Raw genomic sequence first — 18,326 nt, 5'->3', positions numbered from 1 at the left:
CCCCTTATTTCCGCCTGGGAGCCTTAAAGTCTTCGAGGCAAAAATTCAACATCCGTATCTGTAACGGCTCTTTTTATTTTTTCGTGGCGCCGTCTTTCCGTTTATAGTATAGACGGGAGGGAAAAAAATCGATTCACTTAAGTATCACAAGTTATTATTGACCACTCTTACTCCTGAACGGATGTTTTCCGAGTCCTTTTCATAAAGCGTTGAAGTTAAACTTCATGTCGTGTGTATTATCTCCACCAGTAGTTATATTGGAGGGATGATTCGACCGTCTCCATGGTTTAGCTTTGAAAAGTTCAACCGAAATCTGTTCATTTTAATATGAAATTGCACTTCTTGGTCTGAATAAGTGGCGGTGCTCACAAGCCTCTCTCTCTGTCTCTCTCTCCCTTCCCCCTTACTTTCTCTCATTGTAGTGCCCTTGATGCCTCCTGCCCAGATGCCACCCAGACCTGCTTCGTCTCCTCAGAGGTTCTCGGTGAGTAACAGCTGCTTCCCTCTCCTCCTCCGTCGCAGCCCTCTCTGTTGAGTCCACTATCATTCGCTGCTGATGCTGTTAAGCACTGATCACAGTGCAGCTGCCCCCCGGAGGTGTGACAGCAGCTTATGGCGGTGTGGAGCTCTGGGTGGAGGTGATGGAGGCTTTAAGTCTGGAGCAGGTCTCAGACCAGCAGTTCCACACATAATGGAATCAGGAAACCAGCAAATACTGCCAGCCCAATTTCACCGTCAACAATTTCCCATATTGAGCGGAACTTTATATTTATGTAAAATATAAATGATATTAAAATATTGTTTTGGTGTGTTCATAGAAGAGGGTTCTTTACTGGGAGGCGTGTCTGTTTATTTGAAGGAGACCGTGGGGCGAGACACTGGGAAGGCCATTTTAAAGCGATTAGCGTTCTTCTGGGCGGCTCCGTCCACCCAGCTAATCACTCCCGGGCATCAGGTGGCGCTAGCGCCGCCGGACACGCCCCTTAAGGAGCGTTTCATATTGATTTATGCAAATCAGCTGCTGGAGAGCGAGCTGCAGCCAATCGCATTTGGGTGTGGGTTTCCAAACGCTGCTGCAGAGCGAGGCGGCCTGAGCGAGGTTTCGGTTGTGTCTGGCACCACAGACGGCTTGGTTCTGCTGGCGATCAGTGCACGCGTTTAGATCTGGAATGTGGATCGATGCATCGACCTTAGAGGCAATAATTAGGGTCCGCAAAATGTTCAGATATCGATCCAGACCATTATTATTAAACTGCCGTCTGATCATACCATGCAGTGTGTAAATACTACTCCGTGGTGCCACCGCTGCCAGAGGGTGGGGGTGGGGCGGAGCGCCGGAGCGCCGGGATGGATTCCTCAGCTGTCAATCACGTTCAGCCTTCCGTCACCATGGACACAGTTTGGAATGCAGGAGCAGCGGGCAACATCCGCTGAGCGGCAGGTCGCAGCAGCCGTTAGCATCCTTCCGTCCCGTCTCTCTCAGCGGTGAAAGGACCCGGGGGCATCTGGGGTCACGGCCAGTCGGAGCGACCGGAGAATTGATCTGAAATATTAATGAGGGCGGCCATTATAGTCAGGAATATTTGATAGAATTTTAACTCTGACATTTGGCTGATCCTGAGAAAGATGTATAGTGAGGCAGGATTGATATTATTTATACTTTACTAAAATTGAATATCTATACAAATCTATGCAATTGTTATACAAACATAGATATAACTGAGCTGTCTGGACACCCAGGAGAACTCCAGCTGCACAACCATTGTCTCATGTTTAAAGGTCGCGCTCAAAACATTTGTTTCAAAATACAATTTGTTGGCAACCGAATACCGACGTGGCCACTCTTGAGTATTTTTGCGCAGTACGGGCTGGGTGTCGGTTGATGTTACCGTGTGATATTGATTCAGAGCGTACGTTAAGACGGAAACGCAGGAAGCCTGCGGGGCAACTCAAAGGTGCACCTGGGCAACCAGATTTCAGGGCCCAGACACTAACCTTTGTAAGTGGTTGCCAAGTTGGCAACCGTGTGTCAGCTGGTTGGTTGCCAAGACTGACAGAATGGTTGCCAAAAAATTGTAATCATTCTGTAATCGAATGATAATGATCACATCAAATTATAATATAATCATCCTCGTATTTTCCTCATTCATGGGCGGCGCGTGGGGCTCTATGTTTATGGCGCTAAATCCAACCCCGTTCTGTGCTGTGGTTGCTTGGAAAAATGTGAATTATGATCACGGAGGCGAAACCTACGAGGTTGTGCAACGCGGCAACCAGAGCGCACATCATGGTCGACGACGGCCTGTGCATTTTATTATTATTATTTTTTATATCGCCGTTGTACGTTGAGATTTGCAGTTCATCGCACCTCAAAGACGTCCGGCTGGTTTTATTTTGTCAGGGAGCGAGTCTTAACTCTCGTCAACAACAACTCAAACCCCGTGAATAATCTGTGTCGATAGAGCGCCTCGCCAGCGAATATGACTCCTAATCCCAAATTTCCATTCCGCCCCAGTCCCCGTTGGAACGGCTGGACTCGTGGCCCCGCTCCATTAAATGACATTTGTCTTGCCTATCGGCGCATCGGTGGCACGTTGAGCCCCCCGCAGTGTGTTTGTGGAGGATTATCTGGCGGGAGGATGAGGTTTGTGTTTTTTCAGAGGTATTATGTGGACACCAGAGCCTCATTGTGCAAACCTGTCCGTCTGACCTTTCCAGCGCCGATAGCGCCACAATAACGCTGCGATCCTCTCACCGTTTAAGCCCCTTTGATTAACTTTCTGTTAAGCAACTTTTTTCTTTTTTTTTTTTCTCCTCGCTCTCCCCCCTTCCTCGAGTCCACGGCCGTACGCTATTGAAACTCCTCCGTCTAAGTAGCGCCGGGCGGCGGCGGAATAAAGATGGCTTAGGCCTTGATAGCATCTTAAGTCATTTGCAAAAGGCTCGGAGGAGGCAGGCCGCCCGTTTGTGGAAGTGCCACGCGCTGAATAGCAGGTTAATTTTTCAACAGAGGCGGATGTTTAAGAGAATATAGAAGGCAGCTATGAGGGGGATTGTTATTCCAGGGAGGGATTAAGGGCTCGTTATCTGCTTCTCCTTCGAAACGGAGACGTGGGAGAAGCGGGAGTAGGAAAAAATAAAAGCCGTCGAACACACAAAATGATTGAAACAAAGGAGGAGAGCGCTGATCCCCCCCCTCACCCCCCACCCACTGGAAAGCCCTTCCCTGGCTCGCCGCTCGGCCGCCGTCCCAGCACGGTCCCAGCCGGCGCTGGTGCAGCTTTGCTCCAGTTCCTGCTGCAGCGTTTCCCCCAAGATTGTTTTCATGGCCCAGACGCTGAGCTGCAGGAGGTCCTTGTCCACTTTGTTTACGGAGCTCCCGACAAGGGCTGGAGCACGGCCAGGCGTGCCGCTGGGGGGGGCGGATTTAAAATTTCTCGCGCGATTCGGTTGTATCATTTCAATTTCTGAATCGATTATCCATTTATTTATTTATTTTTATTTTTTTTATTATTATTATTATTATTATTATTATTTATTTATTTTTGGGCATTATGCGCCCGTTTGCCACCATGGCCACAAATCAGTCGAAATTTAACATTTCTATATTTGACTGAATTTGCTCCTTGGAAATATTTTTGGAATGCACGTGAGATGTTAAACTGAAACAGTTGGCAGTGATTGTGATGACATATAAAATGTCAACACATCGATATAGAATCATGTCGTGAGCCGTCTCATCAATGTGGCATTGAATTGATAATACAATGACTTGTGTGATAAAGAAGATGTTTTCATTTTAGACACCACTACTTTATAGTCCGATCAGATTTGATGCAAATTTTGTCACAATGTCTTAAAATGTTTTTTGGTTTTTTAAATTCTCTTGTCTCCTCCATCCTCTCTCCTCCACCCCCCTTGATTACAGAATTCATACGCAGATAGTGTGATAAGCCGTATGTATAACAATATCAGCAACCCTCCAATAACTGTCTTCCAGGGCCCCGGGGACTTCCAGCAGCTGATGCCCGGTGGCTTCGGCCAGCCCCAGCGGCCCCCCCATCACATGGACCCGTTCAGGGGCCAGCCCCCTCCGGCCCCCCAGGAGCGAGAGCCTTTCTTCATGGCAGGTGAGAGGATCACAATTCAACAATCATAATGTCTTATTAATGATATTATTATTAATAATAATCATAATAATAATAATAATAATACAATTCTTAATAAAAACGTTATATATTAATAAAGGTATTTTTTAACCTTATTTATTTAGTACTCTTCAAAAAAAACTTGTGAGAAATCACAGACAACAAATTTGGTATGTGTTCACTGTTGCTGGATGGGCACAGTACTGTTTTATTAATGTATTACAATGAGTAACTCACTGTAATACCATATTTTAGTAACAGGTATTACAGTAATATAATACAAGGATCACCTAGGAGAGGGGGGTTCAACAAACTACTCCTTCGCTAGCCACATTTATCATCCATGAATTTAATATTGACGTTGTTATTTTGAAAGATTGATGCACTATTGATAAAAGAGAGGAGTGGGTTCTTCAGGTTATTGATATTTGTCCGACCCCGCCCTGAAAGGGTTAAACAGCCTCCTGTTAGATGATTAAACTCTGCCGGGCGCTGTAGCTACAGGCTACGCTGCTAGCGCTCCACCGCCGCTCTATTAGCGCCTCTCATGTTATATGCATGTGCACGTACATGCATGCGGATGAGCCGCAGCAGAAGCACCTGCATGGACTGATAGAGCTGTGACTCCATCACCGCTCCCTGACGTCTCTCTCCTCCCTCTCTCTCTCTCTCTCCCTCTCTCTCCCTCTCCCCTCAGAGTTGAGGTTTTCAGGTCAGCACATGTTTGACCACCAGAACGCAAACCCTCCGATGGGCAACAACACCAACCTCATCCACCAGCTGCAGCAGCTACACGGCCCAGGCCCCATGGGTTCCAACCAAGGCCCCATGGGTTCCAACCAAGGCCCCATGGGTTCCAACCAAGGCCCCATGGGTTCCAACCAAGGCCCCATGGGTTCCAACCAAGGGCCCATGGGCTCCAACCAAGGGCCCATGGGCTCCAACCAAGGGCCCATGGGCTCCAACCAGGGCCCCATGGGCTCCAACCAGGGCCCCATGGGCTCCAACCAGGGCCCCATGGGCTCCAACCAGGGCCCCATGGGCTCCAACCAGGGCCCCATGGGCTCTAACCAGGGCCCCATGGGCTTCAGCCAGCCAGGGCCAGGCCCGCTCGGCCTATTCCACAGAGAACCCCTCAGACCCAACCTCCCTCCCCAGGGGCCTCAGGGCGTCATTGGCCTGAACCAGCAAGCCGGGCCCCCAAACCAGCACAGGCCCTTCGTGGGCCCCCGGCAGCCTTTTGGCCAGCCGCAGGGGAACTTGTTCAACCCCCCACAGCTCCAGTTTGGGATGCAGGTACGACCAAGAGTAAGTTGGACCTACGATCAATCGGAGTGTGTGTGTGTGTGTGTGTGTGTGTGTGTGTGTGTGTGTGTGTGTGTGTGTGTGTGTGTGTGTGTGTGTGTGTGTGTGTGTGTGTGTGTGTGTGTGTGTGTGTGGTACAGAGTGAGTTCAGTACTGTATCAGACTGGTACTCAATATCAGCAGTGAAACAGTGGCATCGTACATTCCTCACCGTGCATATGTTTGTGTGTGTGAGTTGAAGTGTTTACCCAGAGCTTTGCAGTGTATATTTCTCTGTTTACCTGCCAGTTCTCAGTATGGTAATGAACTTCCTCGGTCTCGGTCGGCCTGCCGCTCTCGATCCTTGTAAAAGCTGCTGAACAATAACGCCGCTCCCTCTGTTGTGAATTCATGAATTTTGCTTGGTTTGCACCAGATTATTAAAATGGCGGAGTGGAGTAATGAACACATAAATAAAGCAGAGTAGTTTCATATTCCGCTGGTGGAGCGTTGGGGGGGGGGGTGCAAAAAAAAAAAAAAAAAAATTAAGGAGAGTCCTGTTTATCTCAGTCAGGAGCTCCCCCTGCTGGCCACGTCCGGTGCTGCAGCGCTCTGCGGCCACACAAGGACACTGATTGGAGGTTAATCACATGCAGATCCTGGACCATGAGGAACGTTCTCATTGGGACATATTTAACGTTATTTTAATAACTCATGTGACCGTTAAGGCTAAAAAATTTTATACGATTCTATCTAGATATATCGACAAATATATATATATATATTATATATTCAAAAATGAAAAGTTCAGTGTAATGCAAAAATTACATTTGTAACTATAGTTATGGTGGTATTTAATTTAAGCGGAAAACGGTTGTGTAACTTCCAATCGAAGTGTCTATATTACAATTTCCCAAAAGATTCAGAAATGTAAATAATATAATAGAATTATATCAGGGTATCTTTTTTATTTATTTTCAACCCAGCCCTGAGTACCACGACACCAGTACCAACACACCATCTTTGTGCCGAGTTTCAGTCCTCACCTTCTTGTTCCTGGGTCTTTCAGGGTCTGATGCCCGGCCCTACCATGTCTCAGCTCCAGCACCACGACCAGATGGCGTCCCATCAGCCCCTGCACCACCCGCACCCACACCCGACGCAGCAGCACCACAGGTGGGGCGGCTCTCCCTTGCACACCAGCACACACTGGCAGTACAGCAGCTTTTATTAAGCCCAGGGGGAAACTCAGGTGTTAGAGCAGACTCATTTGATTGAACAGTGCTAGTAAATAAAGAGATGGAAATAAAATTAAATACGTTTAGAAATTATTAGAAAAATTGAAAAACAATAATTAATTTCACTGTTATAAATTTCAACGAATATACAACATTAGATCAGATACGATACAGTGTTGTCAGGGTAAATTCGATTTACTTTTATTATTTCATTCAGTTCAAAGGAAAACTCAGAAATCAGACAAATCTTAGTCGAGGGAATTTATATCCGTTTCAGGAGATGAGTCAACATGGTCGCGTAACTTTTTGACCTATTGACAAAATGCAACCTGATTGGCTAATAACAGGAAGCTTGTTTGAAGCTCAAGCTCCGACCATGAACTTTGTTGAACAGTTTATAATACTTTACAAAGATCATATGTCTGTTTACACTGTAATAAAACTTAATATTTTAATAATACATTTTATAATACAGTTTATCATTGCTAAATCAATAGTGCTAATAATACTTTAATAGTACAGTTCATGACGTTGTTCATTATACTGTTATTTCCTTCACAGGCAGGATCTGCAGCAGCACCTGAATCTGAACGACCAGCGTCCCATGATGCACCACGGCCAGATCCCCTTCCACCAGCAGCCCATGCACGGCGGACCCCGCCAGATGATGACGCGCCACCAGAACACTCAGCAGCGTGGGGGGGCCAGCAGGCCGCGCATGGTGAGCTCAACGCCAACATGAATTTCTCCATATTTGTTATTATTATTTTAGCTTTTTGAAACGATATGGTTTTATGCTGTGGCTTCGAATGTGCGTTCAGAAACCTCCCAGTGACTCAAATTGAATTAAAAAGACGTCAACTCTATATTCTGACGCGATTCAAATTTTTTCCTTTGGTTTGTTTGTTTGCAAATCAGTTTGAAACTTGAGATATCAATTTTTCCCTAAGTTATGCTACCATCTGCTTAAATTAAATGCCACATGAGTAACAAATGGATTCAAATATTAAATTCCTGTGCTGAACTTGTTCCGTGAAATATTTTAAGATGAGAAACTGAGAAGTTGGCAGAAATTCTCATTATGTATAAAATGTCGATATATTGATATAGATTTGCATCGTGAGCTGCCTCATCAATATCCGATTTAATTTCAATTGCATTAATTTATATTGCAATTGTGAGATCCTGCCCAACATCCAGCCCTTGCCTCCACGATGTACTTACATGAATGATGTTGTATTGTATTATATTATGTTCTTCTTGGCTGCGGCTCAGAGTGCCCCGGCCACCAAGCAGCAGATCCCCGCTCAGCGCAGCAGCAACCTCAGAGAGCTTCCCGTGGCGCCGGGGAACCTCTCCGCCAACGGCCGCCTGGGCCCCGCCCCCTCCTCCAACCTCAGGCCCGTCGCCAAGGGACCGGCCGGTCGGGGGCGGGGCTACACCGCTCCCCAGGCGCCCCCACCGCCCGGGGGGGCGAGTGGGGCGGGGTCTCAGAAGGAAACATCCACTAGCACTGCAGAGGTCAGAACACTCACTACCTGCACATGTACTTACACAAAATATTTTATAGCTATCTATATTTATTTCATTTTGATTTATTTATTTAGATATAATATATGATGTCATATATATTTTGTTTTGTCTAGAGTTCATATCACAAAATTTGTCTTGAGAAAATGAATGAGACTTTTCTCTGATATATATGAATTTAGTGCGGCTGATGAGCATTCAGTCCAATCAGGACCCCAGCGGAGAGATCAATACCTCCACATATTTCTCTGGGGTTCAAACACTCATTACTGACGGGGGGGGGGGGGGGTTAGACGGTGGGGGGGTTCTAGTGACAGTGTTGTGTGTTCCAGGACGAGGATGAGGAGACCCGCCTCTACCGGCTGAAGATCGAGGAGCAGAAGCAGCTCCGGGAGAGGATCCTGCGCACCAAGGAGATCAGGAGGCAGATGCAGGCGGGAGTGAGGAAGAAGGAGCTGCTGGAGCGCCTCAACGCCAACTCACAACAACAACAACAACAACAACAACAACAACAACAACAAACACAACAACAGCCTCAACAACCACAACCACAACTACAACAAGCACAACAACAAACACAGCAGCAGCAGAGGTCCTTCCCCTTCAGACCACAACAGACTCAGTTGAACCCCAACCAGGGCAACAAGTTCCCCCCCAACGGGACCCCTCAGACCCCCCCTCCGCAGCCCAACGTCGGGGTCCATCTGCAGGCCGCTAAGGGGGGGCCGGGGCCCCACGTGGGGCCGGGGCCCGTCCCGCAGCGGCCCCTCCAGCAGAACCTGATCAGGGCTGGGACCCAGCAGACCCAGGCCCCGCAGAGGATCATGCCCATACAGGGAGGCCCCTTCGTCGTCCCGGGGCCGGCCCAGGCCCAGGCTCAGGGGGCCAAGCCAGGAGCCAAGCGAACTGTGATGCAGCGCACCAAGAGTGCAGGGGGGGACGGCTTCCAGACCCCCGAAAAAGTGAGACTGGTCAAGCTGACGGGAGCGGTGAGTGGTTGAACTTCCTCTCTGCTTTTGTGTCTTCTGTCAGGGCTTGGCCACATATCTATATAACATTGAGATTGTTATATTAGACTAGATGCTGTCCTAATATCAATATTGTGATATGAGATGAGACATTGTTGTAATATTAATATTGTGATTTCAGACTAGATATCGCTATAATATTGATACCATGATACGGGAATAGATCCATTCTGGGAATGTGCTTCTGGGGACATATAGGTGATATAGTTAAATGTATTTATCGAGCGTTTTGCATTTTTTTTTTTTAATTCATAGACTGTTGCTTGGCCACAATATCCACATCACTAATAATAGTTTCCCTCATATTTATTGTGTGTAAATGTCTTATGAAAGCACCAATACTCGTCCCCTAAATATTGTCAAATTATTCAATTCAAAGTATTCCTCAAAAGAAAAGATGGAATTAGATTTTATCCGGTGTTGGAAAATCTGAACTTCCACTCCAGGAACTAGAGCCATGTGGATTTACTAGTGAGCATCAAGCTGGACCTCTGGTCCAGCTGCCCCAGTCAACCCAGGGAGCCAAAACACGAAAGCAGGACTTAGACTTTCTGAACCTGGAATTATCCACCTCTGATTTTTTGTCAATATCATCTGGCGCCGTTCCGTTTGGCCCTGACATACGTCTGATTCCCCGCAACTTGAAATTAGACGAGTGTTTTTATAAGAACCGGCTTTGAAATGTCACCGACGCTGCGTCGCCACCCGTAGAGGTTTCTAACCTACGGGAGTGACGGGCGCTGATGTCTGTGTCATTTTGGTTAAAAAAAAAAAAAAAATTGATCCGTAAAGATACGGTTTCTCTGAGCTTCACGAGGCGTTATTAAAGAGCGGTCGTCTGAACGCGCGCGGCGCGTGGGGTTGGAGCCGGGAAGACGTTAGCCGCTACACAGAGCGGCGTGGCATTTATCCCAGCCGACTCGGACACTCCCATCACTACTCTTAAAGGTTGACATCCTCCTCCGAGGGCTCAGTAGTCCTCAGTGACAGAGACCTAGACAAGGGTAAAACAGTGTTGACATGGAACTTTGTGAGCTGCATGTCCTTTAAAAAGTCTGAGAATGTCTTGTTTTACCAATTTACAGGCCCTTTAAAGTCGTGAAACGCTGTTAAATTAGAATTTATGAGGTTTTAATTTCAACGTGAGCATTTTATGATTTTATTCGTCCAATCTCACGACAGAGCCACCGGGCCATCGTTAGTGAGGCGGAGAGCACATTCAAAAATTAAAACATGAATTAAAAAATTCCGAAAGAGTTTCTGTGGGAATCCCTGCAATAGTTCATAACCCACACTGTTTCTATATAAATACATACCTCTGCCATGCACCAAATTAAAAAAAAAAGGGGGTGTGTGTGTATTGATAGGTAGTACTTACGTCCAATAACTAGTTGAATAAGAGAGCGACGAGTCTTAAATTCAATTGAAATTAGCCTTAAAAACATTTTATTGAAAGTGCACCTGCACCTCACCCTGTGTACATAATGTCTGCTAATGAATTCCAAATCCGGTGTTCCAGAATCCATCTGAGGATCATCACATTGAACTCTTTGATAATGTCAAGTCTTATATCAGACTAACGCGTCGCATAAACCTCCCTCTGATATTCCAGAGCTGATATTGTGAAAGTCATCCCCTCGTTAATGTAGACAACAGAACGCACTATCTGCGTGTGTCTTCATTTCACCACGTCGCCGCCGAAAGATGCTGCACTGTGATCCGCTATCATCAAAAAGCCTTTGCAGGCTTTTTTTTTTGTGGGGATTTGATAAGTTACTTCCACTAATTACACATTAATCTGTATTAAAAGGGAAACACAAAGGGCTGCGTGTTCCAGCCCTGGCTGAGCCGCTGGTACCAGATAGAGCTTTTAATACGCTGCCGGAGAGGAGCCGCAATGAAGATAACTGGATGTCAGCGCTACTGGGGAACCTGAGCTCTGAAGGAGAGAGGGGGGGATGGTGGGGAGGAAGGGAGAAGGGGGGTGGGGGGGGGGGGGGACAGGAGAGACAGGAGGAGATGGAGGGACGGGGGAGGGGTGGAAGGAGAGGGGTGTGGCGAGGGAGACAGTGGGAGATGGGAGGAGAGGGGGGTTGGGGGACTTGGCTGGAGAGTGAGGGGGAGATTGAGGGAGTGATGGGGGAGGGAGGGAAAGGGGAGGACAAGGGGAATTTGAAGTAGGGGGGGAAATGGAATGAGGGGGGGGGCAGAAAGAAAGGGAGAGACGGGATGAAGAGGAGATTCAGGCTCCCTCATTGTTCTCCTGCCAAACTGCTACCTGACAATGTTATCGCTGCGCTGTCTCTCTCTCTCCCAAGACAAGTATTCTTACCTTGACGAAGCATCACAAGACGTAACCGTTAAAACAATAATTTTTTTTGATACAAAAATCGCCGAGACAGAAAATAAAGATGAACAGGTCACATACGGGTGGTGCAGGTGAGTTGCCACTCAGGCCCTCTCTGTCGGTCTCTCTCTCTCTCTCTCTCTCTCTCTCTCTCTCTCTCTCTCTCTCTCTCTCTCTCTCTCTCTCTCTCTCTCTCTCTCTCTCTCTCTCTCTCTCTCTCTCTCTCTCTCTCTCTCTCTCTCTCTCTCTCTCTCTCTCTCTCTCTCTCTCTCTCTCTCTCTCTCTCTCTCTCTAAGGTGTATGAAGAGCGTCAGTCTTAAGCAGAATGTAAATCATCTTCCAACCGGAGGGGGGGTGGTTTCAGGATTTGGATTTGTGTAGCTTAGCCGCGTAGATAAGGTGCAAATTATATTTTCATCGGGAATAACGGGAGGGGGGCGCGTGGCATTCCGGGAGTTTTTGGGGGGGGCGAGCGGGGGCGGAGGGCACACAAAGTGTCTCCTCGGTGTAATGCAGCTTTGCATGTGATGGGTGCAATCAGGAGCTGTGATTTCTAAAGGAGGGATTAATCCATTTGCTGCCAGATATGGCTCCTCCTTTCCCCGTATTGATCTGTCAATCCTCTGAATGGAGAAGACGACCTTCAATTCCTCTCTACGCTGCGACTTTATTTGATAATGAGGCGCACGCACGCACGCGCACACACACACACACACACACCTAGTGGCTGGGACGGAGCAGCAGTGGATGGTTTGACCGTCGTTCTGGTTCGGACGTAAGAGCGAAGGCCGACGCTGTTCAAAGCAATGACATCAAATCAAAACTCTGGATTTTCTTCAAAATAAATGAAAAATAAAAAGTTCTTGAAGTGTGATAATATAATAAAGTGATAATATTCTGGATCTCCTATCAGGAGAGGCTTGGGTTCGCATCCCAAGGCGTCTGTCGTCTGTTTCGGGCCACGAATATCTGACTGAACGGTTTGTAGTTGAGTGAGATGAATAGTGAAACCGGTAGAACGATCAAATAACGAGTTTTCTCGGGCAACTCGATCGCACAAGGTGGTTGACAGTGGCCCGCCTCTGCTTTCCCGGAGGCAACTGGGCAACCGTCGACGTCGAGCAGTGGACAATAAGATTTCCCGACTGTGCTTACGTGCCGGGTGGGGCCGGTGTAGCTGTGCAGCGCTGGGTGCGGCTGGTGTAGCCTGACGCTGTGTGTCCTCCAACCAGGGGGGCGACGGGGCCTCTGAGTTCCTGCTGCAGGAGCCCCGGTTGATGCCCCAGATGAGCCCGGGGCCCCTGAGGAAGGTCACCACCACCGGAGCCCCAGCGCAACTCCAGGCCAACAGGGGGAGCAACCCTCTGCACAACAGGGTGAGATGCCCGTCTGACTGACACGAGCGCACTCCAGTCGCTTTGATGTTGATGTTTTTATTTTGCTTCACAGAATTCTGTTCTGACGTCCAGCGTCACCCTTGTCTTTGTCGCTTTGTTTTTCCAAAATCTTTCTTCTGATCCATCTATTTGTTTGAAAATTGTCTTTGGTTTGACTGCAACTCGATGCGCTGCTTTGGCAAAACTCACCACGGCTGAAATTTTTTTTTTGTATCTTATAACCTGCTAACCAAAATAAAGTAACAAATATGGAATTTTTAATTAAATAAACTTACGGATTATCACTTTAATGTCACAAGTAAATACCAGAAATAATAATATTCAATTGCAAGATCAATTTCTAGACATTGAGTTTTTCCACCAAGTTTCCCCGAGCAAAGCACTGAAAAGCAGGTGGAAAGCAAGTGAAAAGCAGGTGGAAAGCAAGTGAAAAGCAGGTGGAAAGCAAGTGAAAAGCAGGTGGAAAGCAGCGCACGTCGCACGGCCTCCTTCCTCTGGGGTTGTGTTCCAGCCATGGAGGAACATCTCAGTCTGGTATTGAGATACAACCTCAACGCTGCTTTGACGTCCATATTCAGACGTGACGAGTCAATCCGGCGCCGGCTGGAGGCGTCGCAGCGCACGGGCTGACAACAAGGAGACAGAGTTCTCTTCAGGATATAAAAAAAAAAGAGAAAAACATCTTTTCCCTGGAAAAGATGTGAGACTTTATTGATCCCTGAGGGAACGTCTGATTGTTGCTGCGTGGAGAAAAATACTGTGTGTGTGTGTGTGTGTGTGTGTGTGTGTGTGTGTGTGTGTGTGTGTGTGTGTGTGTGTGTGTGTGTGTGTGTGTGTGTGTGTGTGTGTGTGTGTGTGTGTGGCAGAGGAACAAGGTGCTAAACAGTGTGTATAAGTAGAGGACGGGGTGTTAAACAAGAGTGGTGTGCAGCAAACGCACACATAGTGGAGTAGTACAGTAGTAGATACTTCTATAACAGTATTATACAAATATAGCGTTTATACAGATGGTGTGAATGGTCGTACCACGTAAATAGATAAGTAACCTGGGATACATAGACGTTCACATCCCATAATGCCTTGCAGTCAACATGAGCCACAAGCTGGAGCTTTAGAAAAGAATTTGTCAGATTCAGTTTGCTGATGAACGGCCTTCACTCAGGGGTCTCCAGGTCCCTGGGGGCCTCGGGCAGGTTGCCTTCTCCACGTTGAGCGTCAAGCGTTAGTGAGTTTCCGGCCCCGCAGACTGACTCCGCCCCCCTCCTGCCGCAGGTTGTCCTGCAGAGTCGCGGTCGCGGAGCCGGGGGCCCGGCGGGCCGCGGCCGGCCCGTGGCGTCCAGGCAGAGCCAGCAGAGCGACCCCCAGCCCTGCATGGTGTCCATCGAGGGCCTGTCCTCCTCCACCACCGACCTCCAGCTGAAGAACCTGCTCAACTCCATCGGCCCCATCCAGGTAACCCGGCACGGAACCGACGGCAATGGGGTTCTCAACTGCGGGGTCCCGGTCCAACCGTGGGTCGTGGGGTCTGTTTGGAGTGGACCGAGAGTGTCGAGTGATTATTTTATTTCCTGATGTTGTAGTTGAGGACTGTTTGCTTTTCTTTCTGGATTCAACAAAGAGACGAGTTACGGTTGTTTGTTTGGATATTTGTTTATGTTTGTTGAGATGTCATCATGGGTTACTGCACTGTTCAGCGAGTGGAATACACTAGAATTGTTCTGATCTTAAATTAGGTCTGGGTCTTGACTTAATGAGTGTGAATCTGGGTGAAGAGGCCAGAGCACTGTTTTAAAGAATGTTGTCACGTCACAACAGGTCTGGTTACATTTTGGGAGTGTTCCTGGTGCTTGGCTTTAGCTTCATTCCTCTGTGGTGGTCTTCTGGTGCCCCCTGGTGGAAAGTGTTGGCCACCTACGCTTTTCCTTGCTGGGCTCCCTCTAGTGGCTGAATGGACCTCTTAACTTTCTGGCTGTTTGCTCCTCCAGATGTTTGAGATGCTTTCTGACTGCTTGCTCCTCCAGATGTTAAAGATGTGTTCTGTTTCCTCCTCCAGATGTTTGAGATGCTTTGTGACTGCTTTCTCCTCCAGATGTTAAAGATGTGTTCTGTTTCCGCCTCCAGATGTTTGAGATGCTTTCTGACTGTTTCCTCCTCTAGATATTTGAGATGCTGACTGTTTGCTCCTCCAGATGTTGAAGATTCTTTGACTGTTTGCTCCACCAGATGTTGAAGATTATTTCTGACTTTGCTCCACCAGATGTTGAAGATTATTTCTGACTGTTTGCTCCACCAGATGTTTGCGATGCTTTCTGACTGTTTGCTCCGCCAGATGTTTGAGATGCTTTCTGACTGTTTGCTCCGCCAGATGTTTAAGATGCTGCCCCAGCAGAGGAAAGCCATCGCCCGGTTCAGCAGCCCCCAACACGCTCACAGCTTCCAGGTCAGCTTCCACAGGTAAGATGCCGCCCGCCAGACAGAGGTGTTGATGTGTTGAGTCATTTAAGCCGATATTAGGAATGTTGCAGCGACTAAAAAGCGAAGGTCGAGCTCGACTTTTGTTGTGACGCTGATAACAGGCGGATGCTAAGATGGTCACATAAAATGATCCCAAACTGCAAGGATTCGTCCAAGAAAATGTCACAACCGTGCCCCGGTGTCAATAAGTGGTTCCCCTGTGATAAGTAGGCGATTACACTACAGTACATATTACAGTCGTTCGCCGTCCGACTTGCATCCGTGCCGGATCGGGGTGTCACCGTTGAGATTCGACAAACATTCAAAATGAGCGTTCCGGTTTCGAATTTATAAATCAGAAGCGGGTTTTGAGACCCTCCCGCTATGTTTGCGGGTAATATTGTCCGACGTGTTGAGTTTATATCCGAGTTTATATTTATATCCCACTCTGCTGCCGCCGCGGGACTGAGGACACGCACATCAGGCGGCACGGCACTTTGCGCTTGCGGCCGACCGGCGTCGGCGTGGGGGGCTTGGACAGGCAGCGGACGGCGTCACAGACCCGTCGCTTGTTTCCCAAAGCGGAGCCGCTTTTCACTCTGCTTGCCCTTCGAGCGGAGCCCCCGCACCGTAGCCGTGCGCAGGACGGTGGCGGAGTGTAGAATGCCCTGGGTGTCGTGGGTTTGTCGAGCGGTGGGAAGATTCCTCGCCGCGGCATCCCAGTTCTCCATGGCAGAGGCAACATACTCATCTTCCTACAGAAAAACTTGAAACTGTGAATGACCGTTGTCAGGGCATAAAACCAATGAGTAAATAGTAAACAGTGTAGTAGATTTTCAACCGTTTATTATTCTAGAGTCTAGTTTTGATAAAGCTCTTCACTGTGTAGCTTTGTTGTTTGGATACTCTCATATTTTTGTTGTTATTTATAATTGTTAATATTTAAATCAAAGTTAGTTATAGAGAAACAAAGAGTTTTTATTTAAAAATCAAGACTCGATAGTGGAACCACGGCATAGCCATCGGTGCTGGGGAAAAAATACATATGTTTAAATTGAAAACCAAACTGTGACCTTAAAACCCAAAGTCAAATGGAATCGTGGATTTGGAGAATCGTGACACCCCGAGTGTTCCCTGTGTTCCCTGCGTCACTGTTCCATGTGTTTACCGTGTTCTATGTGTGTCATGTGTTCACTGTGCTGAACTGAAGCGGTGTGTTTTTTTTTTTTTTTGTTTGTTTTTTAACTGATCAATAATCCCAACCACTGTCACACAGGCATATGATCGATCTGTCCCACATCGACGTGACTCTGATCGACGGCTGAGTCTGCGCGCACTCCGATGCGACGCTTCGCCGCCCGCGCACGCCGCCAGCGGCGCCCGCAGTCCACCTTCAGCGGCCCCTCCTCCTCCTCCTCCTCCTCGCGCCTTGTAAATTTCCCACAAACTTTGAACCGGATCCAGGCACAGACTGCCGCGACGCTCTTTGATGAATGCTTTGTGAAAAGACACGAAAGCAGTGGTTAGTACGGGCTAACGGCTCAGCCCCTCAGCAGGAAAACACAAACTCTTAAGAAAATTGTGTCCCATTGTAGAAGTGTGTGTGTGTGTGTGTGTGTGTGTGTGTGTTATTGGCGGTTTGCAGCTGGCCGTGGATGCAGTGTGCGGTCGTCGTGGAGATAGATCTTCGGCCTCTCTCATCGGGTTTCGAGTGCAGTGAGTCAGTTTCTCCTGCAGGTGACAGCGTTTAGTCACGATGACGCCGTTTGGTTTCCCCCACGTGAAGGCTTCCTGGCGGAGACGGGTGGCGTTTGTTTCTGGGTCGTTTTTTTTTTTCCAGGCTCCTTCTTTTTCCGTCGCGCTTCTGAGCACCTCGTCCGGCGTTCGGGGGGGGGAACGCGGGCGGGCTTTCTCGGGATCGGCCCTTTCTGGATTTGAAACGGCATGCCGTACATTTTGACACATTTTATTCGGCGACTTCCGGCGGCTCTGTGCAGGTAAACTCCTCCGTCGTCGGTCGGTGCGTCTCGCTGTCACCGTCGCGTTTCTCGTAGTTGAATTAGAACATTTAGGAAGCGCCCCGCTCATTAGCATAAGTCCATAGTTTACCCTCGTGTCGATTCTTTTCCGAGAAGCTTTCTTTTATCACGGGGTTCACGCTGGAGGCCGGCTTTATTTGCGTCTCCAGCGCCGCCCCGCGCCTCCTCCGCGAGAAGTCAATGAATAGCTGCGGGTTTTGTAGAGGTGGTTCTTCGTCATTTTGACCCTCATCCGCAGTTTCCTTTTTGTTTTATCAGATTTATTTTTATTTTTTTCCGTGCGACCGGCGTTCCTCACCGAGTGCAGCACGTCCGTGTCAGCTGGTCGGGTCTGAGCTGCTGCTGCCGCCGCCGCCGCCGCCGCCGTCGTCGCGCGACGAGCTTTTGGGAGGTGCGGCGTTGACACCGTTCAGAACAGCGGTTGATCCTGGGGACGAGTTGGGCGACTTGGCGTCACGACGCGATTGATTTAAAAGACAAAACCCTCGTCGCAGGATGATTGTTGTGGCGTCTGGGTTCCGAGCGTGAGAGAGGCCGGACGTTGGTTATTATTATTATTTACTTTATTTTTCCCCTTTTTTTTTTTTTTTTTTGCGTAATTACTTTAAGAGATGTTAAACTTTGAGCGGTTGGGGGTGGGGGGGGGGCTAGTTTTCGCGATCGGCCCGTTTTTTCTGTTTGACCGGACGCAAAAGGACGCGGGGGCGAAACGTTTTACGTTGTTTTAAAACTGCACTACACGGAACGAGGCTTCTTTTCTGTTTGGTTTGTTTTTAACGTGTGAATGTCTGTGGGACGACGCGGCGGGCTGCGGAGGCGGAGCTGAGGCCGCCCCCGCCCCGCCACCATGTACATTATGTA

At 48.2% G+C, this 18,326-nt stretch overlaps 1 protein-coding gene across 1 annotated transcript in view; it reads left to right on the top strand.

Annotated features, from left to right (window-relative positions):
* Positions 1 to 18,032, top strand: part of rbm33a (RNA binding motif protein 33a) — a 50,051-nt gene extending 32,019 nt beyond the window's left edge. Inside the window, exons 10-20 of the mRNA XM_080020064.1 lie at positions 423 to 484; positions 4,001 to 4,130; positions 4,846 to 5,456; positions 6,502 to 6,608; positions 7,232 to 7,391; positions 7,946 to 8,191; positions 8,533 to 9,189; positions 12,808 to 12,951; positions 14,245 to 14,424; positions 15,338 to 15,426; positions 16,703 to 18,032. Of these exons, the coding sequence (XP_079876190.1) occupies positions 423 to 484; positions 4,001 to 4,130; positions 4,846 to 5,456; positions 6,502 to 6,608; positions 7,232 to 7,391; positions 7,946 to 8,191; positions 8,533 to 9,189; positions 12,808 to 12,951; positions 14,245 to 14,424; positions 15,338 to 15,426; positions 16,703 to 16,751 (2,435 nt within the window). The 3' untranslated portion in view covers positions 16,752 to 18,032. The remainder of the gene's footprint in view (positions 1 to 422; positions 485 to 4,000; positions 4,131 to 4,845; positions 5,457 to 6,501; positions 6,609 to 7,231; positions 7,392 to 7,945; positions 8,192 to 8,532; positions 9,190 to 12,807; positions 12,952 to 14,244; positions 14,425 to 15,337; positions 15,427 to 16,702) is intronic.
* The last annotated feature ends 294 nt before the right edge of the window (positions 18,033 to 18,326 follow it).

This window comes from Zeus faber (genome assembly GCF_960531495.2).
Source record: "Zeus faber genome assembly, chromosome: 19".
Taxonomy (NCBI): Eukaryota; Metazoa; Chordata; class Actinopteri; order Zeiformes; family Zeidae; genus Zeus; species Zeus faber.
The sequence above is the reverse complement of the archived record's forward strand: the minus strand, read 5'-3'. Positions and strand labels throughout refer to the sequence as shown.